This window comes from Corvus hawaiiensis, chromosome 6, assembly GCF_020740725.1.
Source record: "Corvus hawaiiensis isolate bCorHaw1 chromosome 6, bCorHaw1.pri.cur, whole genome shotgun sequence".
Lineage (NCBI taxonomy): Eukaryota > Metazoa > Chordata > Aves > Passeriformes > Corvidae > Corvus > Corvus hawaiiensis.
Window position 1 is genome coordinate 49,401,726 of NC_063218.1, and position 24,956 is coordinate 49,426,681.

General features: G+C 42.8%; 1 protein-coding gene across 8 annotated transcripts in view; it reads right to left on the bottom strand.

The window, feature by feature from the left end:
• OSBPL5 (oxysterol binding protein like 5) overlaps positions 1 to 24,956 on the bottom strand; it is a 214,359-nt gene that overhangs the window by 83,706 nt on the left and 105,697 nt on the right. For 7 of the 8 annotated variants that reach the window (XM_048305785.1, XM_048305787.1, XM_048305789.1 and 4 more), the window contains exons 2-6: positions 16,733 to 16,889; positions 10,940 to 11,013; positions 9,825 to 9,887; positions 835 to 915; positions 76 to 177 (exon numbers count right to left, since the gene is read on the bottom strand). In XM_048305785.1, coding sequence (XP_048161742.1) covers positions 76 to 177; positions 835 to 915; positions 9,825 to 9,887; positions 10,940 to 11,013; positions 16,733 to 16,889 — 477 coding nt within the window. The remainder of the gene's footprint in view (positions 1 to 75; positions 178 to 834; positions 916 to 9,824; positions 9,888 to 10,939; positions 11,014 to 16,732; positions 16,890 to 24,956) is intronic. The other variant, XM_048305786.1, reaches the window with a different exon arrangement.

Here is a 24,956-nt window from a genome sequence, read left to right on the forward strand (position 1 = left end):
GTCTCAGACACATCAACTACTTCTCACTTATTTTTTCCCACAACAGGCTCAGAAGAAATGATCTGTATAAAATACCTTCAGCCAGTCTGCTGTGATCACCACACTGGGATCCTTCAGAGCACTGAAGAGTTGTTTGGTAGCTCTTTTCTTCTCCTGTCTGTAATTTTTTTTTTGTACCTGGTTGAGAACAGAGAAAATATAGTAGCTGTAATCATGGCCTCTTTTGGGGAGGAAAGAACATAATGCATTAAGGACAGTTATGTATAGCACAGCAAGAACTTGACCCAGCACAGGTTCCCCAGAAATGAACGCAAGGAAGAATAAAACCATAACACGAGAACAGGCATTTTCTTTGCTCCTGAAGTTTCACTAAATATAATCTAATTTGTCTTTTCTTTGGAGGGAACAGAAAGAGGCTGCATACCCAGTCCTCCTCACCCCTCAAATTCAAGAGCCTAAATCTAACTTCATTAATTTATACTTTTGGTTTGGTAAACAAGCAAGTGTTCAAGCTGAAATTTGCTCAGATTGCCTAGGCAAGCCTGTCCTAACAAGAGCAGTGAAGGATTACAATCCTCTTGAGGTGCCTAATGGCTCTGGAACATACAAACACAGTGAAACAATTATACTGATCTGTTCTGCTTGCAGTATATAATCTAATCCTGTATATAAAGCCTGTAAATGTCCTTGGCCTACAATGACTCCTAGAAGATTCAGAGGCTTCTCTGGGTCTTGGGAAATGGCTCTGACTTGTTCCCAATGGCTTGTTCGGAAGGTACCATTTGTTTTTTAAAAGAAAGTCAGCTGATGCTGACTTGGCTGCTTTGCACATACCTTCAGTGTTTCCTTCTTCATGAATTTGGCTGTGGGAGATACACACTCTTTGTCAGACCCATTGCAAAGCTTATATTCGATCTAAAAAAAAGAGGGAGAGAAGAAAATAGGAATGTGTTAACATGAAGATGCTCAAGTTATGTTCTGATAAAGTGTTGTTTATAACTTTCAGGAATCCATGAAAGAGCTGATTGCAGACTTCAGCAGTGGAACACTAAGCAGGTGCACAAAATGCGTATCTACAGGGCAGGCCAAACTTCCTTTTTATACCCATGGCTGGATGGAAAATTCCCCACCAAATTTTCTTTGTATTTCTTCCATGCAGACATTAATCTTGGTTAAGAAAAAACAGAAACAAAAACCCCAACAAAACAGCAAAACAAAACAGAAAACCAAAAACTTATTTCTAACTTTGAAAACTGCCCAACTCTCTTCAGATCTGAAAGCATTTCAATTACTAGAATAAAACTCATGGCGAATTTGTTATAGATTTTTCAGAACTAGACTTGATACTGGCAATGACTGTTGCACTGACTGAAATGTCCAAAAATATGGGTGGGCAAGAAATGACCTAATCATGTTACAGATAATACAGGAAATCATCTTGGCCTTGCAAAGTGAAGCACCAAATATACACAGTCACTTCAAATCATGTTTGATAGTGTCAGTGCTGTTTAAATTCACTTTCAGAAGCTACAGACTGATCTCATGACCGTGCTGATGGGCTGCAAAAATGCTTTACTTTCATTAGGCATAATCACAGTATTACTGTTACCAAAATAAAGGATGTTTAGAAAGTACAGCTCTCCAGAGCCCAGCTCACAACGAGGACCCCCACGTGTTCTGTCAGCACATTGTACAAAACCTGGGCAGGGTTAATGGTGACAGAATTATGGTACAGTCTGGACTCTTCTGCTTTTTATGTGACCTTGGGGAAGTTATTTCCTCTCTCTGTACCTCTCTTCCTTCCAACCTTTCATGTGTCTGATGCATTCAGACTGTGATCTTTTGGGGTCAGGCACTGTCTTTCCCACTCATACATGACAGTTTTGTAAAGAAAGCTCAGTCCTCGGCCACCTTGATTTAACGAGTGTGACACAAAAATGAGCTGTACTAAGGAAAAAATGCATAAAATATATTTCCCATGTATAAATTCACTGCCATGATGCGAAACAAACCCACTGAGCTTTCAGACTTTCTCTCCTTTATGTCACAAATTGATGTAATAATTTTACAGCACCTTCAGTTTCAAGAGACCCACTTCCTTTTTTCCTCCCAGTGACACAGAAACCTCTCAGGCTACTACAGCCATGAACTATGCCAAACGTTAGTGTGAGCAGGAAAATGTTTAATGACAGCCAGGGCAGTCCTTTTCACATGACTCAGAGAAAAGCACAGAAATGGATGACCAGATCACAGCAAACAACTACGCCCTGGATACTGGGGCAGGAGCAAAAATGGGAGGTAAGGGTGCCTGCTCAACTGAGCAAAACTCCTTGTAGATGATGCAGCATTAGAAATCAGGGGCAGAAGGTGCAATTGGCAACAGAGCCACTGTCATTGTAGAACCTATTACTTGTGCTCAGATACCCTTGTAGTACTCTCTCACTAAAACCAAAACTACACGAGATACTTTAAAAATAGAGAAAGGAAAACTCTGTGATGACACACAAAGGCCAGTGAGGTCCCTGATCTGACTGTTTAGTTCACAAGTCAACTTGGATCCATTCAGAGAAAAGGCCAGCTCCTGGACTCCTGAAAACTATTCAGTGTTTGCCATTTTTGTTTTCACAGAAAGTGAAGCCTGCCTCCTCTGCCTGCAATGCAGTCTCTGATTCATATTTCGTGCTTTGGACTTCACTGTAAAAACAGAAGCTTTATGGTGGGGACCACTGCACAGATGTGACGTCTGAGCAGAGAGTTGTGCCCACAGCACCTTTGTCACATTTCAAAGGGCAGTAGTAGACATTTGGGAGATATGCTATAAGCCTTCTTTTATGAAGAAACATTTCCAAGTGCTTAAATATCTCTGAGCAAGAATCCTTCAGAATTATTAGGAGATTATGCTTTCATGATTCGAGATGTGTGCCCTCTGAAATCAGTCAGAAGAATTCTTCCTCTTTCTCCCAATTAGCAGGAAGAATGTCCTGTCCTTGAGACTCAACTATGAGCCAATTGTTTATCAGCAATTTTACTCCCTCCGGCTGGAGAGATCAGACAGAGAGAGAAACACTGCGTACTATTCCTCATTAGCCAGTGTGAGAGGCAGAAAAACCACAGATGTTCCCAAGATTCCAGGAAATACTGCTCAGGTGCCTGCAAAGCATCAGAATGCAAAGAATACTTTTTGCTTAACTAATTAAAACAAGCTACAGCTGCTTGTTACCTAGACAATTACACCTTAGCGCTTACATAAAGAATGAAATTTTGGCCCCTAAGCTCCCTTGGCTTGGGGAGATTTGCTTGCAGCTGAACTCAGAAAGGCTTCCAACAGCAAACCTGCTGCCTGTGGGGAACCAGCACTGACACAGACAGAGGCACTTCCACTGCTCTACCAGCCCCACCTGCCTCCTCCTCGGAGTCTCTCTGGGTCATGCTAAAAATAGTTAAACAAGCACAAGACTTCAAACTTGGGATGTTCACAGAGACAGACACACATTCTGACTCTTTGGGAGAGCTGACTGCACAACCGAGGACACTGGTGCCCAATTCCAGGCGATACTGCTGTGCATGCCATAACACCACAGTGCAAAACAGCTGATGAAGGGATAATCTCCCCTGACACCACCACAGCCTGTAGGAGCTCAGTAAACACAGTCTGAAACCATTTCAAACTGGTACTTCACTTCATTGAAGGAGCTGGATGAACAGCTCTGGAGGATGCTGCGGTGGCTCCTGAACCACTGTGCTGCTTCCTTCAGGCTCTCCCTCCCCCAGCTTTGGGCTACACCTGGTCATGCTGAATCTGTGAACTCGGCCTGTAAGGGGAAACACAGCCACAGGGATGGTAGCCACCAAGACAGGCTTGAGAGTGGATGAGAAAGAAGCAGTAGCATAGGTACTCACTGCCCATATAAGAATTTCTAGGCATGGGAAAATAAATAATTGTGCTGCTCTGTCCCAAAAACTGTGATGATATGCCTACCAGATGTGTGACCAATACCACAGCTCCCAGAGATGGTTGCAAAATGCTTTATGAAAAGAGAGCAAATGTTACTGTAACCAAGCCATGATTTTAACTAGGAGCCATGGACAAGCTTGCAGATGTGCCTGACCTGGGACTTTTGACAGCTCCCCAGTTAGTTTTTAATGAGTCAGACTGATTGCTTCTCCCTCCCAACTTTGCCTCTTGTTGTGCATCTGAGGATGCACCATCACTGATCCTAAATAGGAGTTTTCTGGCAAAGAAACTGGTGATCTCCAGGCCTACAGAGTGAAAAGCATTGCATTTCTGGGTTTAAAGTTCCTGCTTTTTCACAGGACAGATGGGATCTAAGCATACCATAGGTCCCCATGCTGCTGATGGTAATGATAGTTCCCCTAGGTTTAACCTGCTAAGTGACTTGAAGTAATATGATTTCATGTTTTTACATTAATCTGTCTTAATGGTTTTGATTGTACCTTGTGGCATATGTAAGATTCAGTAAATTTGGGCCATCAGCTCTAAAGGTTCCCAAGACACAGCAGGGTCTCACATTGCTAAGACACATCAAGAACATTTAATGATGTCTTTCTACTGCCCTGCCTTTCTCAGCCTGGCAGAAAACTAAGAGAAGCCATTTGTCATCACAGCAAGTCTTCCAAGGATGCTGGGATAATGCCTGTGCAGGATATCAGAATCTGGCCCCTGCTCTCTGCAGCAACATGTGAACAATATTGGCCACAGATGAGACTTTGTACAATGGGAGAGTAAGGAATTCATGTTCTTTTTAAAGGAAGAAAAACCCACTGGAGTATTCTAATAAGAAAGCAGTAAGTATGCTTTCCATATAGTGGTTCCCATAAGGAGGGAAGTCTGTTAATCTGCCAAAAACTTTCACCAGAGCATGCTGCAGCACTTGCAGGGAGAAGAAACTTCAGTTTCAAGAGACCCACTGTCCCTTTTCAGTTCTCTTATCAAATCTGTCCTTTCACAGGAGTGATGACTTCAATGCTGACAATGGGCTGTACTGTACTCAAAAACATACTTTTTATCCCTGTTAAGTTTGTGTTCCCTTTCATCTCAGTCATGGAGCTCCAGAGATTCACTGCTGATTGTTAGCAGTCAACACAATACCCTCACACTTCTGCCAGGCTTTGTAAGAGAGCATGCAGAGTCCTCACAATAGCACTATTCTGATCCAGTGTCTTTCTGGTGACTTCATTTCCAAGAGGAACCAAACCATTTCACAGAAAAACAGCCTGTGATCAACTCCAGTTTGGGGGATGCCAGCTGATCATCATGCCAGCCCTGCCCAGGACAACAGCAAGAGGAATATCCTGTTACTTAGCACAAGCAATCCTTGCTGCACAACAGCCAGAATTATTCCAAATCAGAAGCATTTCAATAAAGTCATTCTCAAGCTGTGCTGTGCATGGTAACAGCAGTGACAGCTTACAAGTTGCCTTCTCGTCTTCTTTGCATCCAAGCGACAGAAAGACAAGATCAGATGGGAATTTGAAGGCAGAACAGAAGGAGCTGGGGTCATAAGTTATGCTTGACAAAAGCAGTGGGAGACATGTCCTGGATCAGATGTAATTTCTCCAGTATCTTTTCCACATGTAATTGCAACAAATCTCGATCACACAGAAATAAAAGAAATGAAACAGAAGTTCTTTTAGTATAAAAATTATGGAAAAGCTGGGTTTGACATTACAACTGAAGACTCCTTGTGAATATTCACAGACATCCCAACCAAATTTAAGCAATTTTGGTTTCATTTTATTATAAGCAGTTCTTTTAAAAAACTTTTTACTTTTGTTGTGAATTAACAGCTCATCCAAAGCACAGTAGAGCCAGTGAAATGATTCTTACTGGCAAATGAGCTTTGCAGTAGGAAAGATTACCCTTCAACTGATATCCTGCTTTTCAGCAAGCTGAATAATCTTCAACTAAAACTTTCCAGTTGGAAAAAAATGAACATAAAGATACCTCTTATTTCAACAATGTTACAAGGATACAGCAACTGTGTTTACAACTCTGAAGTAGCACAATGATTAGCACAAACTGAAAAGCCTGTACAAATAAACAGTTGACAGCAACACCTGGGGAAAATAATTGGTGAAATTCAGCCATCCAAGCAACTTCAAATATCAAGTTATACCAGTGTTGAGTGGAATCCTTGGCTCCATTGCATCACATTATGGTAAATAAAGAAAAAGTCACAGGATTTCTTACAGGATTTCTATTTGATCATTTAAGTGTGCCTTGCATGGGAAGTTCCTTCTGCAAGGTCAGAATACTTAAAGAACATTTGAGGCGAGATGGGAAGTCGGACACTGAGAAAGATGCTGTTTCACATGACTGTCACAGATTTAGTGCCAAGAGAAAGCTGAAGCACAGTTTTTATTTCCCCTCCAGCTATAGGCACAGCTTTTGTCCCTAGGCTAAGCTCAAACAAACAAAGTGAGCAATGAAAAACAACCGGGCCTGCAGTTTAATATGTTTTGCTAAATCGTTTAATAAATCATTTCAATTTCAGCACCCCCATTTGCCTTCACCTTCCTCATCAGAAACACTAGGCCAAGGAATTATGATCACCAGTGACCCAACATGACATGATTGGACTGCTGTGGCTTACCCAAAGCTACCAATTTTGAGTTACTACTCTCTACATTCACCTCTGTGAGGCACCCGGCTGTTTCAGGGCTTGTATGTACTTACACAAGTTAGGGATGCTCCATGTTTTCGACTTCACAGCGCAAAATCCCACCCCTCTTCAACATGATTTTCCCAGGATACTCCAGGCTACATCTCTGCTCAGTTGAAATCAGCTGCAGAGCCCACTGCGGACAACTGTGACTACCCTAAAGTGCTGCATGTGGAATCAAGGAAGCAAAGTGTACTGAGCCAGGGCACAGGAAATGACTGTAATTCTTCACAGAGACAACTGGCTCCAAAATAACTCCATTCACAACATGGAGAGCATGAAGTATGGTAAAGAAAAGACAGCAAGGGGCCAGTTGAGCACAGCACCACCTGGAAGGGCCAGAATCTCACATTAAGCCATACTTAACACCCACAGGGGATGTTTCACTCCTGAGTCTCTCCAAGGTGATTCCTGCAATATCTGGGTCTGTCTGCAAAACAGTTTCTTGGTTTTCTGACTAAGGGAGAACAGAGGAAAAGGGACCCTTGTAAATTGCCACATTTGTGAATAACCTTCTGTGTTAGTCCCAAGTGTAAACATGACTGGAATTACCTCAGAGGTCAGGAGCATGACTCATAGATCTAGCAGGGAGAGCTTGAGACAGTATGGGAACTGTAGCTTAAATCTCAAGTGATCAGTATGTGCAGTTTCAAACCACTGTGCAGCTAAAATAAATTTCTAGCAGTCAGTTACGTCCATATTTCAGATTACAAATCACACAATAAAGGCCTGAACAATTCAGGCATGTGGAAAAACTCATTCACAATGCTTTGCCCTCCAATACATCACATAACTGCATGCAACAGCCACACTCCTACAATTTCATAGGCTTCATTGCAGCATTAGCAAGGGACTGAAACCAGTGAAGTACCACTGAGCTCCAGTTTCAGGATTTTTCTGAATATCCCTTAAAATACACCTCAATTCTTTGTGGCCCTGCATCCATATCAAGATAATCCAGCTGCCCTCCAGCCAGTAGTATTAACAGGTAAGCACAGGAAAGGAAGAAAGAGAACTTGCAGCACTGCATACTGCAATACAGGGTGCCTTAGAGGACTCTAACAGCACCAAATGAGGCACAAAACAAAAGAAAGGCACCTCCTGTCACACACTATCAGGTGTGTGCTAACTGGCTGCAGAGACAAGCCTGAGGCTTAGAGACAGTTCGGTGATACTTTCACACCCAGCTATGAGCCCTCATCCCAGAAAACAAGGCTAAAGAGCTCTAAAACAGAGAGAAACTAATATGAGAAACAATCTGAAATAAGCTAATATTTTTTTCCCTTTGAAAATGGAGATGAAAGAGACTCCACTTAAGAAATGGAATAGGAGAAAATGCGCTGCAGGAAAGCTACCAACACAATATGTATCTGAACTGTGCCTTAAATATGTTCCAATAAAATGTGGGTCAAGAAGCCACAGCTAAAATTACAAATACATATATATATATATATATATAGAGCTAAGAACCACACAAACACATTGAAAGCAAATGTTCCTCCAGCATCAAATATTTGACTGTCTGTACAGATAGGACAACTGGGATGTGCTCACAAAGAGAGCAGAGAGAGCAGCCCACCCATGAGCACAGGGCAGTGTGGTTGCCATTAGAAGTCTTCACATTCTCTCTGCTAACCTGGGAAACCTGCAGCCTGCTCCAGCCTGCAATGTGCATATGGCCTGTGTGAACAAAATGCAGAACTGTTTCCACCTCACTGATGAAGATGTGAAACAGAAACACAATTAATCTGCCTTGGCAATGCAGGGAATCCAAGGCAGAGTTGGGAATTTGAAGTTCCCCAAGCCCCAGTCCAGGGATCGAATCACTTGACTGGCTTTCCTCTCCTTCTCATTGCTGAGTGAAAGTAGTTAATGTGCTGTGGTACCTCAAAACAGTGCTGCTGAAAGAACACTGATTTCCAGCAAGGTTTTTCATATCCACTGTACCAAAAGAAGGGCAAATGTTCATGGCATGGCTCTGTAACCTACAACATTTGCTTTTCAATCCATTAATTAAACCAGCATACCCTACAGTCCAGTTTCTAGGAATTATCCCCCCTGCTATCAGAAATCTAAATATGACCCAATTAGCACACACTTTTCCCTTTGGTTCAAGTAGGTGGAATCACTACTTATTTTTAAACTGAAATAGTGTGACAGATCCCTACTTAGAGTTCTGGAAAGCTGACAGTAAGGCTTTATTTCATGGCATTAGAGCTGAGTGGACGTGAAAAATTACATATTAAACAAACAGACCACCACTTTGCCTGGATTTTTAAGGTACAAGATGTTTCACAATAAGGACTCCCGATTGTCACTGCCACTGCAAAGCATGACAGAAGGCAAGTTACATGGCTGGAGGAGAGCAAGGTGAAGCAGAGTGAAGTGAGAATGACAGGTGCTACAGCACAGGTCCAGTGAGGTGGAAATTCTCAGAATCAAACATCATGTGTCTAAGCAGAATATTCAGGCAGGAAAAAAACACCCAGCTCTGGCCCATCCGGCAGCCAAAGCAATTGCCTGCAACACTGCAAATGAGTAGGCAAGTTGAGGTTCAGTGTTTTGGTGTCCTCATATCTCTTTTTAGTCCACTGGTGTTTCAGAGCAATTTTGACTATTGTAAAATCAAAGGCTTGGGTTAGTGAAAGCAAAGCTCGTGTCCAGGTTCAGAGCCCCATTTCTTTTGATTCACAGATCTGATGCAGTTGTTTTGTGCTGTGCATTTCCTCTTAACTCTTCTTGACAATTGCTCTTGGCACTGTCTAGGGGAGGCCCACCAATGGCTCCCAGGTGCACACAAAGCATGGCAGAAATCGAGGTGGGCAGCCAAATCTTCCATGGGTGCTTCTCCTTTCAAAAGCACATCTGTAAGAGACTGAGCAGCAAGGAAGGCCCAGAGGCTGGGAAAACACAGCTGAGCCACGTTCTCACCCAGAAACATCTCATAAATACATTCCTATTCCTGCGTTCATCCTGCATCTCAGAAATCAAACTCCCTTTTGGGCAGCATTTCAGTGCTCTGAGCTGTCCTGTCTAGACAAAGGTCCTTCTTTATATTCCTAAGTCACTGGAAATTCAACACCACTCCATTGAAGGCGTGCAAAACATCTAGCTTTAAAACACAGCCCTGGATGCAGTTACCTGGTCCTTGGGCTTCTCCACTGCCAGGATAAGTGGGAGGCTGATTTTCCTTGAGGAACCTGCCTGAAAAAGCAAAACCAAGATTGGTTTGCAGCTTGCCAGGTTCCAGCAATAACAGAGGACATGTACACAAGTCCTTGTCGCATACTCCTGAAGCTCCTCTCATCACCATCTCCCTGTGCTGACCTCTGCCAGGGCATCCCAGCAGAACAACCTGCAAGCTCCAGGCAAGCACAAGAAAATGTACTGGAAGATGCAGAGATTATTTTCATGTCTCACAAGAAATCACTTGTCTGCAGTTGTTTCTTTTGTGGTATATTTTCATTTCAGCTGGTGCCACTTGCATTTTATAGCTTCACAGTTTAAAATAAATTTAGTTAAAAATTTATTAACTGGTCTCATTTCTATTTCTAGCTACCCTCCAGAAACATGTTAGGGAGCTGCAGCCAAAAAAGCTGTACATGAATCTCAAAGCCAGGTCTCATTTATAAGGTTGATTCCATCTCTACAGGAAATCAAACCCTGGCACTCTGTAACTCTTGATCTAGAGGCAGGTTTTGAGCAGTGAGATCCAGAGGCTTTAGATCCAGTTTTACCTCTCCCTAACAGGCTGGATGGAAAAGCTGTGTTCAGGAAATGTTGATTAGTTTGTCTTCCTCTCCTGTTACACCAATTCCCAGAGCTCTCTCCCAGGCTCTCAACTCACTGTTTCAGATGCTGCGCTCTACACTAAATACTATAGTTTTCTTTTGCAAAACAATTGCAAAAGATTTATGATTGCCTTGCTGATCAGGAACAGCAGGAGACACCTCTGCTGACAAAGTCAACCTTTCAACCATAATTATTCATATCTAATTACACTGCCTCATGAGGCCCAAATAAACCAGGGTCTTCTGTGGTAGGTGAAATCAAGCCAGAGGAAAGTGTAGGCTTCCTTGTCATCCCAACCATGCAGAAAACACTCATTTTCTTTCCCTCAAAATATGCACACACAATTCCTGCAGAAACAGAGGGAGAGGCTTTCTCAATGACTTTAAAAAAATGAGTAAGAATGATAAATAACATCCTGAGAAAAATGAAAGCAAGACTGGGAATGGATCCCTATCCCAAAGTACCTTGCCAATGGAGTTCGGAGTCTGTGGTGTCTCATCCTTCAATGACGATGGGCTGTTTCCTTCCACGTCTTTTCCTGCAACAAAAAAATTGTGATTCAAAACCAGAAAAATGCTGTGCAAAACCATGGCTCACCACGGCCTCAGAAGGACTACTGCTAACAGCACACAAGGGAAGTTATCATGAGCAGAAGCAAGCACACCATGATCCCAGAGAGGGACTGTGTAGAATTTGAAATAGCCTCGATCCTCATGCTTGGGCAACAAGACTTCTCAAAAGTAAGGTCTCAAAACACCATGGAAAACCAGCATGTTGGTTGCAAAGTCCAGCATTTGAAAGCTGGAAAAAAACAGAGATAAGGTTGCTTCTGCATCCTTAATCAAATCCCTTCTGTGTCTGCATTATGATGCAGTCTTTAATTACATTACCACAGTCTTCTCTTTCCTTACATACCCCATGCCTCGTTCAGTGCAAATAATAAATGCAATTCAGTTAATAAGCAGCTATTCAATCCTCCTTGGTCAGTATCTGGCAACTATACACTGATGCACTTGATAGCATGCTTTGTTGGACAAATAATAACCATGATCACAAAATGTTACAGAAGACAGAAGAGTATCTAGGCATAATTAGTAAAACAAAATAAAAAACCCCAACACACTTGAAGAAGATCGTCTTTTGATCAAGTTATTTGTTAAAGTAAGAAATATTTTAAATTTACAAGCAGTAAATGAGTACTATGACATTTTCCAATCGCTATAGAAATATATCCTCACTACTCATATATCCTAAACTTGCATATATTATATACCAGCATGAGTGTGTGCAGTCCTAGTCCAGGCAATAAAATGTAACGATAAATACTGTTCCTTTGGCCAAATGTAATCATGTCCTCCCAGTAAAAGAAAGCACAGAGCTTCTATTAAAAAAAAGCCGAAAAATAGCATCTGATGAGACTAGATTTTTTGTGCCAAGACAGTCATTGTTAACCAATTACAATGTCATTTTCTTCTCAGAATCACCGGCCATTAGAGCTTCAGAATATGGGATGCAGTAAAGAACCACAAAGACAGTGAGACACAATCCATTTGTAACACACTGCAAACGTGGCAACAGTTGAAAATGTTCCTAACATTGCGTGGGGCAGCCTTGGAAACACCATCAAACCCAAAACCAGCAAGGGAAAACCCTGATTCTCCTGAAGTCAGCAGAAGCTGTCATAGATGTGTCAGAACCGTAATTCCTCCTGGAATTATCAGAACAGCCATTTAAGAAGCCAGCTCTGTTAGAAAAGTCAGCCACAAGCCTGTGCTGCCACAGGAGGTCTGGGAGAAGAGGGACAGCACATGCACCACTTATGTGGGGAAGTGGAGTGGCGTGGTGTGGCATGGTGTGGCGTGGCGTGGCGTGGCGTGGCGTGGAGCGGAGGAAAGACCCACACAGGAAGGTGATGCAACAACAAGGGATCCATATCTGAACCCACTTTGTCAGCTGTCACACCTCCCTTGGAAACACTGAGCCCTAAATAATGCACTCCGAAACCTGATGTTTGTGGGCAGGAGAAAATAAAAAGAAAAATCCCCAGTGGCCAGAGGTTTGACAGTGCCTTTGTGCTACCACGACAAGTGGGATGGCCATAAGCACTGCTGTGCATGGATTAGAATCTGTGTCTCCATACTTTCTCTTTCTCTCATGGCATTTTCATCTCTATAACCCCCCTTCTTCCTGAAAGAGGCAGAGGAGGATGGAAAAAAATCATAAAGCCACGTGGCTGCAGCACTTGTTTCCCATGAAAAGTATTTTCTGTGCATGTATGGGAAAGTAACATATGGTCTAAAAGTTCAAGTAAAGTTAATGGGAATCAGCTGCTGTCTGCTCCAAGGGAATGGTGTCTATTAGCATAACAGAATTCACATCCATTCTTTATTGTCTAATTTCTTAAAGAAAGCTTAACTCCAAGCTTGTAGACATACAAAAAGCCTGGATGTGAGACATTTCTGCCTTCTCTCAGAAATGCAGTTAAAAGGATTTGCACCTGAACAATGAGATTTTCCTTGTTCCTGAGGTTCGGGACCATCCTGCTCACAGAGCATTATGGAAAAAAAAGGAACACACAACTGTCCATTCTTACTGTATCATTTTCAGGGCTTCATTAGGTATGTTTATGAAGCAACATCTCCTAGTTTCTTATGCCAAACTCATTAAATCTACTGGATATGGTGAGGGAAAGGCTGTTTCTCAGAGGAGAGCTATCTTTGCAGTCTGTCTCAGGCAGACCTGCTGCAGCCATGCAGAAGGAGGGGGCCAGCCCTTGTTTAGAAACCAAACTTCATAGGAACAATGTGGAAGTTTCTCAAAAACTCAAAAACACACAGTTAAGTGCACAGAAAGCCCAAAAGCGGGAGTCTCACCCAGAGCACAACAGACACAGCCACCCCGAGAAAATAAATAGGAAACCACAGAAAAACATAAAAGGAGCTAAACATGACCTGGCTATAGAAGCTGAAGCTCTTATCACCCTGATCAAGAAAACACAATGCCCACAGCAGAAAGAGAGCTGAATCTCTCGCAATTTAAAGTGCTGACTGCTACCAGGGCACACAAAGAAGGGTCGTCCACAAAGTAGCCCAAAAGTTCTGCACCAAATAACAAAAAAGACTTTGGGAAGAGAATCAGCAGTGCTTATGGAAACAGCCTTCATCACACTGTGAAGAAAATTGCCAATACTCCAGTTTTGTGGCTACAGAGTAGAATTACTGCCACTTTTTGTCCATTATTGTCATGCACAGGGAAACTAAATATTTAGTTCGTTTTCAGAACAGTAACCATTCCTTCTCTTTGGTTTTCAGCCTGGCATAAATCCTACAAGTGCATTTGCCTTTCCCTTTTATAAAGAACAATACAGCAAGCATGACTGGTAAACTACAAGAGGAAATACAAGCTCTGATGTGTGACAAAACTATTGTGAATAAAACCCATTTCTGCTGTAAATACCAGCCACATGACCCAATGTGAACACCTGAAATGTAGTTCCATGTATCCCTCACAGGAAAATTGCCATATTCATGAAAGTACATCTCTTAGGATGCAGATAAGCTAATCTAAATTTTTATTTCAAGACTGTGTGATCTTGCAGCCTAATCAGAAAGAGAAATTCTGTAAAAATTTTTTTAGCTACTTGCCCAATAAATTTCCTATCCTCTGAAACAGAAAACAGAGAAAGGTTCTCTCTCCTCATGGCTAAGTGAAAGACGGACATGAACAAGGAATAAGAATTCATGTCTCTCTAATTTGTGAGGTCCCTATAAAAAGAAAATATCTTACTCAATTTTCTCTCAGTTACAAGAATCATTAGCACTTTTGTATGCAAGCAAGAGGCAAGAAGTCCAAAGTGTTATTTCAGATGGTGCCCTCTGCATTTCCCATATGTTCCCTTTGAAAAAAAAAATTCTCTTGCTGCACTGAATCTCCATAGGACAGCTCTCCTGAGGCGTAAAGTCTGTCACTCCCTCCTCTCTGAAGTATTTACTTGCACATCTTCATTGTTGGAGGGCGAATCCTAGGTGATGGTGCAGTGAGACCTGCAGCTCCAGCCACATCACAACCCACTGAATTCTGGGCAGGAAATCACTGGGCTTTGCTGCCCACTGCACCCGCTCAACACAATCAGCCCAGTGCTCATGTAAAGAAAACCTGCTGGGCTCAAGCAGCAAAACACAGACCACTGGAAAAGCCTCAAGAACTGAAAGCTCATGTAAAACAACAGAGAAAAATAGAGAAAGAGAAATACTGGATGCAGCATATGGACACAGACCTGTGGCTTATCTGTGGTGATAGCAGCATTGTTCAGAGGAACAGGAGAAGGGAGGGAGAAGCACACACGGTTCAGGGGAAACAAGGCAGAAGCAGGAGCAAAGGAGTGAAAGCAGATCCTGCCATAGGAAATGACAACTGAACGTGAAGAGTAACATGCCCTTCTTGCAGGAAATATGAGGAAAACAAAGAGACAAGGCAGCTCTTTGGGGATGGGAAAAGAAATGAAAGGAGTAAAAGAGGACTAAGGATAGACAAAACCCCACGCTCCCTGCAAGAAATCCCCTGACTGAAGGAGTAAATTCTGTTTGTTGAAATGGATATTCTCTCCTTTACAAATCCTTTGGCCTATGCTCTTCCTTTGCAATACTGAGGGCTACAGCCCTCACTGACACCAGTACTGGAGGTTTCCTGGGAGAACTGTGCAGCAGAACAGAAGAGCCAACGTGGCTCAAGGCACTTGTTCTGCTGAGCCCAGCAAAGGCTGCCAGCAGGGATCAAGGAGAAACAAGGTGATGGGGGAAGCTGAGGAAGAGAAAACTCTTCCAGCCACTTCCTCCACACTGAAACCCTCAACTTTCCCTGGTTTCTAAAAGATTACAGCACTGAAAGACCACTGTGAGGGAGTCAGTAACTTTTTTAGCATTGAAAATGCTGGTAAGAACTGAAGAAAGAACTGGGCAAACTCTAAGCCATGGCTCTCCATCACCTCAAAGCAAGGGGAAGTGAATACAGGCTGGAAAATCAGCCCTTCAGCTCCCAAGGATAGCAGAAGTGAGTTATTTATTTCCCACACATTTGTACAGACTGTATTTATGGGCAGTCATCTGTTCAGAAGTCCCTCCAGGTTTGAAATGTATGAGATTTTAGGTGTCCCATTTTAAATTGTTTTCAATTTGATTACTGAAAGGTTGTTGAAGCTTCCAGCCTCAGTGACAGCCAGGATTAGTCAGCACTGCTGAAAATAGGCTCCCCACTGCCTTACAGCAGACACTCATAAACAAAATACCTGCAAAATCAGAGTCCCTTGAAACCTTTGCACTTAAAAACAATTAGTTCAGGAAACCCAGACCTGGTTTTGTACTACATCTGCAAAGCCCATAGAGGCTGCTGGGTGCTACATCTATATGAGCACTGAAACCTTTTGACAGATGCTATGTTCTTTCTCCAGATATCAGTGTTTTGAAACCTCACGAAGGTGCTGTGAGGTTTGACTACTTAGCACTGACATGGCAGCTGCAGATGACAGCTCAACAAACTTGTGACTGCCCCCTGAAGCACTTGTTTACAGACTGGAACGGCAGCACTGTCTGCAAACTGCAATCAAGGAAAGACTCCAATGTTTACTGTGAGCAACAAATTCTGAAACAATAAAATGAGCTCTTTTCCCCTCAAGAAAGGTGCTAGGAAATTCAAAGCTAAAAAAAAAAAAAACAAAACCCCAAAGATGTAAAGAGAATGCTTAAAGCCAGTCTGCCATTCATTGCAACCTGTCAAGATTCCTGGTACTTGTAGTGCTTGTAGATATTTACAGAACATTAACCACAGAAATTTTGCTCTTGTAATATTTATCCTGGGCTCTAAATCTGAACAGGGAAACCTGCCATTAAACATCTGCAAATGGGGACAGTAAATTTTAAGCAAGTCCAATTCTTAGGGCAAAACACATCAAGTGCCTTAAAGTGGATGTGCCTGAAAACACGATAGTCATTTTATAAATGTAAGGCCATGCAGTATTCAAACAGTTACAAACCCCAATTCTCATGCCCTCCATTCCCACTTAATGCCATGCCAATGAAAAACAACAGCATCATGAAAGCAGCACTGTCTGGGATCCAGTACTACCTGTGTTGCAGCAGCTTCTCTCACTTTCTGTTTCACATTCTTGTTTCTCTTTGTTTCCTGGCGGCATGCTAAAATACCTACTTGCAGTCAAGCACCTAAGACACACTGCTTTCTGCACTGACACACCAGAAACCAACCTGGGCTGAGTGGGTAGATGTCATTGTCGGCCCCGAAGAACAGATTGCGCGTCAGCTTGCGAGGATCAACCTTTTGAGGGGTGGACGAGGCCGGACAGAGGGAGAACCTGCGACGAAGAAAGTTCTCCTCCTTCATGGCATGAGCTGTGGGGGTTTTCTGAAAAAGAAAGATAGAAATTACAGTTCATTTCAAGACACAGGAAATCAAAGTTTTCACACCTACATGGCTCCACTGCTTCAAAGCCACCTAATCCTATGCAGTGTAGCAGATCTTTTTATAGAGTGCCAGAAGGCTATGCAGGGGAAAAAAACTGGTATTAGTTTGAAGCTACAGTTACTGATTTGCTGACTCTCAGTATTGGTAAACTGTAGGGAAGAGGACGCTGCTCCTCAGTGAATCCAGGCAGTATAACATCTTCCTGCCTACGAGGATCTATTAGGATAACAGCTACTCACTGGGTGCATTCAGTGCCTGACATTCAGTACACAGTGCCTGAAACTCTTTTTTTTAAAGGCTTTTGAGTCTCATAAATGCAACTCCATTGGTGCCAGCAGAGTTACACTGTCTCCGCACAAATCAACGTCAATCTGAGCTGTGTGGAGGAAGACCAGCTGCACTGGCTGCAGGGAGCAGCAAGAGGAGATCACACCAGTTACTCCCACCCTTATTTCCTATTACAACACATAGAAATGATTTTGGTTTCTTTAAAATGCTATTAAGATCAGCCCTGCAGTTTGATCAGTAAGATAACCATTGCTGCTCTGTGAGGGTAAAGACCAGCATTTGTGTCCCCAAAAGCCTCCCTGCATCCCTGTACTGGTGGTACTTTGCTCTTTACCAAGGCTTGGCTAATGCATTAGACCATCCTGGCTGGAATTAAAGGGGTTTTTTATACCCATCCAACAAGCAGCTCTTTCTTACCCTTTACAAACAGATATTATGACTGTCTCCTTCCCAAGTTACAGGCTTTATTCTCTCCCCATGTGCAGCCAGAGGCAGGGCTCTGGAGAGCAGTAAGAGTTAACCCAGCCTTTGGGTGGCATCCCTTACCACAAGGTCTGCTGCTTCTCTGGGGGACAGCTACTGAGGTAAGGAAAATCCTTTAAGGATAGCACACATTTCCTGAAAAGCATCTCCAAGTTTTCTCATCTCTTTTAGGCTACTGGGAAAACAAAGAAGAAAAGGTTGCCCAGAGTCACAGTGCAGTTTGGGAGGGCAGGACCAACATGCTCCTAAGGTGGCACAGGTGGGAAATGGGCTGATAACAGGCTAGAACACCCTATGCTACCCTTCCTGCTCCCAGGTCCACCGCTGTACTTGAGCTGCCCAAATGCCCCAGTTTCATGGGGAACCCTCCATGGCCTCTTGGAGCTCAGCCTTCACGGCCAAGACACCACATAAGCAGATGCCATGAATGTGTCCCACTGAGAAACTCCCCTCCTGTGTTTTATCTGGGCTCTGTAGCTCCACCTGCCCAGCCAATCCCTGTAGATAACAGGCCCAGTGTTGCAGGTTTTGTAATTTTTAAAAATTTATTTGCCCAGCAGGCTGCATCAGCTTTATAAACTAGCTGCTGTGTAGAAGGCAAGAGAGAATCTGCTCCTTTTTTCCCCCAAGAGAAGGCCTCAGTGCCCAAGAGCTTAATTTGCTCTAAACCAGGCTGGACTCCAGCAATGTGCATGGGTTACCAAAACCACTTTGAGCAGCAGGTCTTTCTGAAACCAGCTCACCATGGGATGCCTGAGACATCGGGTGTGAGGGTCTGTAATATTCAACAACAGGCTAATGGGTAGCAGGTGGGGCTAACCCAAAAATGGGGCTCCCTCGGGCTACACAGCTGCCATTTGAAGGGGATGTGTGTCCCCTGTGGGCCTGCATCATCCGTGCAGGATGAAACAAGGTCTGTGCAGTGCTCTCCGAGAACTCCAAAAGCCCTGTGTGTCAGCATGGCCCCACTGTGAAGCAGTGTAAGACAGCACACACTCAGCAGCAGAACTTCACTGCAACCCTTTCACACAACTCCTGAGGAAAGGCTTTGTCCGAGCTCCAGGACACGGACGCTGGATGGGGCTGCCACGGGCAGAGCCTTCGCCTGGCACCTCCTGCAGGGCTGTGTTTCAGGCTGATGCCATGTCATGCAGCTGGGTGAAATGAGGTGGCTGCAGCTTTCCCCTCGCTGCTGCCCTGCCTCCTGTCAATTCAACAGCTCAGGAAAGCGCTCCGCAAACACGTCCAGGCTCAAAACGTCCCCAGGTTCCCCCTGTGGCCAGCGGCATCTCCGAGGCAGCAGGTACCATACCTAACTTAGCCATGTAAATAAACCTCTATTTCCTTAGAAACTCTTGATTGAATACAGCTGGGGGGGCAGGGGGGTGACGGGGAAGACACAAAACTTAACCGGTAACTTCAGAAAAAATAAGGAGAGAGAGGAGGAAAATACAGCCAGCTATGTGTCTGAAAGCAAAGTATTTAAAAATAATCTAGGTCTAAATAGCTGGGTTTGGAATGCTAACAGTGAGCTATTTTTTGTCCTTGTTCCCAGAAAGGCAGTCTCAACTCTCTACCTCTAGAACTGCTCGTAAGTGGCTCGGCACAAAAGCAGATGAGTGGGATATTTTCCCCCAAAAAGCAGTGACCTGGCGAGGCTGTGCCAGTTGTGCAGGAAGGTGTTCAGAAATCCCAGGCCCACCCAGAAGAAGCAGGCTGAAGAACAGGTTACAAACATAAACCATCCATCCATCAGCTCTTACACCCTGACAAGGCAACAGAAAGGCTGGGTCCATCATCATTTTGTCTCAGAATACCATGAGCTGTGTCAGTGAAAAACTGCCAGCCAGCTCACACTGATGTCAGTAGCAAAACCTTAAAACACATTTTCTTTCAACTGTTGCTATATTTACGAAGCAGAGAGACCGATATTCTAATGTTTTGCTCACTTATTATTTCACACTATTTAACTACAGAATAATTGTCAGAATTACTGTGCTGATGCTCTCTCATTCCCACAGTTACTTAAGCCATCAGCCTGATGGCAGAAAAATTCTGGAGGCCTTGTTCAACTGGGAACAGCCAGTAACAAAGGAAAAAGACTTTTCTCAGGTCTGGCTCTTCTCTTACCTATCTTCATACAAACTTGTGGCAGCAGCTCATCTCTTTTTGACCACACAGATCAATTAGTGTAAGTTCCTCTTAACTGGTGCTTTTTGGCAGAAAGCACCTAGTGACTGAAGCTCCCCAAGAAACAGCAGCAGAAATGTGTCTGTCACACACACACACACAACCGTGCAACGCACCGTGCCACCAGTATGGTGTTTTCTGGCTTGTTTTTCAAAGATATCTACATAAGATACATTTGATCCTCATCCAGACAGGCTCTTGTGTAGCACAAAATCACAAAACCAAACTTTTTTTCTTTTGTATTTTGGGTTTTCTTAATATATTAGACATTTTTTTTCCTTTTTGGGAGAAAATGCAGTTCACATTATTAAGATTCTATGATAAACTTGAAATATTTGGTTTGGTTTCCAAAAGACATCTGTGTGTGTGTCTGCATCTGTATCTAACCCTGTTTCATCCTCCCTCCCAATCCCTTTTGTCCCATTTGAAAAAGTCACAGAGCTCCGACAGGCATTAGAAAACTTGAAAATATTAGTTTCTTAAAAGTTGTATCTTCTTAAAATATCAGTGGCTAAAGAAAGAAGGGAAACTGTAAAGCTGTCCTCTGAACCCAGCTATTACCAAACATCAGTGAATCCAACATAAGCCACAAATCCATAAGAAATTGAGGCCTCATTGCTCACTTACTCAGAGAACTACTTGTAATATCTGTCCATAAAGGTCTGACTGCCCAAGCTGGCTTCAAATAACATAAAGCTCATGAGAGCTGTAGGGGAAGATGAACAGTAGATGCCAGGGACAATTTTCCAAAGGGATGTAACAGGAAGGGGCGAGGTGCATTCACTGCTTTTCATAACTGGGCTCTTTACACATCCAAATAATCCAGAAAACATACAAAAATTTAGTGCTGCTGATGTATCTGGTAAGAAATAAGCAACAACAGAAGACAAGCCTCTTCTTCAAAATCACTGTGAGTGATTTTGAGCCTCAAATCTTCCACAGCTGATTTGAAGACAACACTGTTGTTCTGAAACCCAAATCTACTTCTAAATCAGTATTTTGGAGGTTGCTTCAGGATATGGCAGATGCTTCATGGGAACCAGTTCTGTGGGGGCTCATGGAATAGAGAGAAGGTAAAAATCAAAATTGGGCCAGAATTGCAGAGGGCCAAAAATTGCCATTCTGTCGCCAAATCACTTATGTAACACAAGGCAAGAAATGTCACCCACTGCTACTGCATTCCCTCCAAATCCAGCAGATGAGATGAAGATTGTCCTAGAAAGACAACATGTCTTGATTTGAAGATGCCAACTGGTGCAGAATCCATAAGCTCACTTAGGAAAATAACCTCATAATGAAAAGCCTTCATTCTAGCTCTTGCATGGATTTACCTGATTGTTAGCCTTGGTAGACTAAAGTGCCCTGAAGTTTGCAGCTCAGGTAATTTCTGCCCTTCCATTCTGTGCTCCTGATCCTAAAAATGAAGGAAAGGTAATACAGAGAGTATTGATAGAGCCACTAAACACAGTACTTTTCAGGATTGCTCCTTTTGTGTTGACAGCTCTCTAAGCAGTAATGGGCTGTTAAATGAGGGCTGTTCACCAGAGCTTGAAAAGGAATAAATAATTCAGCAGGAAGAAATAAATTTCTTACTAACCCTGTCTTTGAGACCTCTTTATCTTTTAAAAACGCAAAATACAGCAGAAGAGAAGTCTATGTCAAACGCCCACGGAGCACAGGACAAATGAAAGCGGTGAATTTAACGGGGTGCAACAGCACAGTGGGACTTCCCTTCCCAGGTGGCTTCAGGAATAACCAACGCAGAGCAATGGGGCAAGAATAAAAGTTACTTTATCAGCAAACCTTGTGGCTGCTATTAAAGCAAATGGGAACTGCCACTGCTCTCCTCTTCTGGGACTGGACCCATTTTGGATGAAGGCAGTGATTAAAACACGTAAAGATGATCACTGTGGCTGCAGAGATGCCTTTCACACACAGCTGTTCTGCATCCTGGGCCTTTTGTGCTTGCTGGGAAGATAGTGGTCACTTTCAGCATCAGGCTTGAAGCTTCTGGGGATGGAATTTTCCTGGCTCCTTCTTTAAATTTTCAAAGTTCCTGATATATAATTACCACACAGTTAAACACTGTGCAGATATTATGTTGTCCTTACCCTCTGAAAACCTGTGGGTAGGTTGGTTTGCTTACTCTCATTTCCAGCATTTTAAAATAGATTGGAAATACGTACTTCTCTATAAATAGTTAATTAGGGGGTTTATATAGTCAAGAAGGCTGTGCTAGTTAAGGGGGGCTCTTAATTTATTCAAAGCTTGCTTCCAACAACCTTCTCTTTTTCTGGTCACTAAGTATTCCCCAGAAATTAAATTAAATTGTGTTTTGTATTCAAAGCAGTCATTCACTCCAAAGCCTGCATCAACAGGGAAAATTAGATCTAAAGATACTGACATTTCCTGATCCAATTAACCCTGAGGAGGTAAAAATTTCATGAATGAAATGAGAAGGCAAATTGTTAGCAGATACATTTCTAGTGATTACAGTTCTAAGTATTCATAAGGAAAAACAGCAGCACAGATCCTCAATAAGGGTAAATTATTAGTTCAGTGCTGTGCTGGTGATTTACAACAGCTGAAGAACCACAATCAATTTAGGAAGTCTGAGAAATCTGTTTCTGAAAGCTATTCCCAAAAATGCCTATTAATAAGATAGATAATTGGACAACCAACCCCCTACTAACAGTTAAATGAAACCTGATACAGTAAAAAGTGGCTGTGCAGGCAATGTTTTTCTCTACCTAATTCATGTTTGTTGACTAGAGAAATGGCAAAATGCACATATTGCAGCTGACACCGAATATTTTGGGCTCTTGTGGTGTGAGTTGGAACCTGAAGCAATGGAGCTTCACAGCAGGTGTCAGCTATTCTCTATTCCTTTAATTATTTAGGGTCAGCTATTTCTCTGTGGCGCAGGCAAGGGGACCTTTCCTCCCTGGTTGTACTGCAAGAGTGCTCTGATTTTATGCATGCCACAGTACTCAGCTTGCCAATCAGCCCAGGCTGGAAAATCAAGTAACGTGGGTTGCTGAAGACACCCATCTCCAACCAAGGGATGGACTTTGTTAAGATTATAAGCAACAGATTTCTCTCAGCTGCTTTGGCAAGCTCAGGAGCATGGCTAGTCTGTTCCTACAGTCTAATTCAAAGCTCACATGTCCTGCAGAGTCCTTGGAGCTGCCTCCCTTGTGCTGTTTTTGTGGAAGTTGCCACAGCCACCCCAGCAATCTGCCCTCTGAGAACAGAAGAACAACCTCTTTCTATCACCTCCTGCCTCTCTCCCTGCCTTTTCCTGCACTGGGCAGTGAAACTGACGTAGTAATCAGGAGACAAAACTATTTCCTCCCTTAATTCTCTGTAAGACGTCTTGATTAATGTTTTCTTTGTATACACCAGAACATTTCCAGCTTCAGGCACACCAGCAGCACTCAGATGCATAATCTTCTTACAACTAATCTCTCTCTACGGTGAGCATTATGTACAAAGACTACAAACAGAACAACTGCAGGCAAAACCAGGCCCTGAATGCCTACACTGAGAAAAAGACATCCCAAGTCGTTCCTGCTGGGGATCCCTATCTAACACAGGACTAAGAAATTTCAAGGTAGGGTCACATAGGGCAGAATGTTTTTATTTGACATGTAGGAAAACCTCATCTTCAGAATCATCTCTGGCTTGGATAAACATCTGTGAGCAAACACCAGCCCATCACTAAAGTCATGTAGTGTTTGGGAAAGGGATCACTGCAACCTTATGGCTTAGAAAAGGGCACTGCAATAAGCACTACCTACACAATCCTCATGTGGTTTGCTTTTTTTCTTAAAACAGTTGCAACTGACTCAGGAAACGTTACACTGGCGATTTCTTCCAGCTAAGAATATCGAGTGGGTTGCTGAAATGAATGCTTAATGATTTTTACATCTACCTCTTCTGCCCTTTAAACTATAAATTGATTGTTATGCAAAGGCTATTAATTTAACAAAGCATATTAAATTTCCCACTAGCACTGAGGAGCTTCTCCTGACTTAGCATTCCACTGGTCTTTCCCCGTGTTAACTGCATAGATCATACCTCACTTGCTGTAATTACAACTAGTACATCAACATTAATTATTTCCCTGGTAATGGCAGGTGCATGCAGAATTGAAGGTCTAACCCACACTACCAGAAGGATGAGAAAGTCTCCAGCATTCAGTGAAAAATAGGAGTGAGACCCTTTCCTGCAGATCTTTTTATCTCAGTCCCTCACTTTATTTTCAGTAAATCATACTTTGCATAATCTCCTTTAGCCCCCAGTTCCTGAAGGCATCTCAATTCAATATAGCTCATGCAAAGGCATTTTCTTGAAGCACCAATCTATTCAGGAAGGTAAAGTGCTTGCTTGGAATCCTCTTCAGCCCTTTAATCCCATGTTCTAATATTTTCAACTGAAGAGATAAATCACACCTGTTAAGTATATACCAAGCACCTTATCCATCTTACTGAATTTTTATTTAAAGCTTACCATTATTTGTTACTGATATCTCTCATCAGCGTTCTTTTGAGCAGGAAAAGAAAGTCAAAACTCAGATTAGCAAAGACTCCCCACCAAAACATAAAGTACAACGAAGCACATGTGCAGTGTATAGGAAGAAATGTGCCATCACAGATCACAACTCATCTCCTGATGCAATTTTCATAACAAACTAGCCAAGAAATTCCAGTAAGTATTTACTTTGAGACAAACTCAGGAATCAGATCTCTGTCTGTAAATTTCTGTTCATCTAGAAATACTTCCATACATCTTTAATTGAAAGTTTCACAGGGATGACACAAGCATTCACAGTTGCTTCTCAGCAGTGAACTCAATGCAAAATCAAGGTATAAGCACAACTTGGGCACATGCACACAAATTACCCTTCAGCTAGGTCACTGGACTGGGGCTACAAGGAAGGCATCCAAGGCAGGCTAGAAATGATATCTGAGAAATCAAATGAGCACCACATGGCCAGTTCATTTTGAAATCTATGCTGGTGCCTGCTACTTGCTCAAGCTTGTT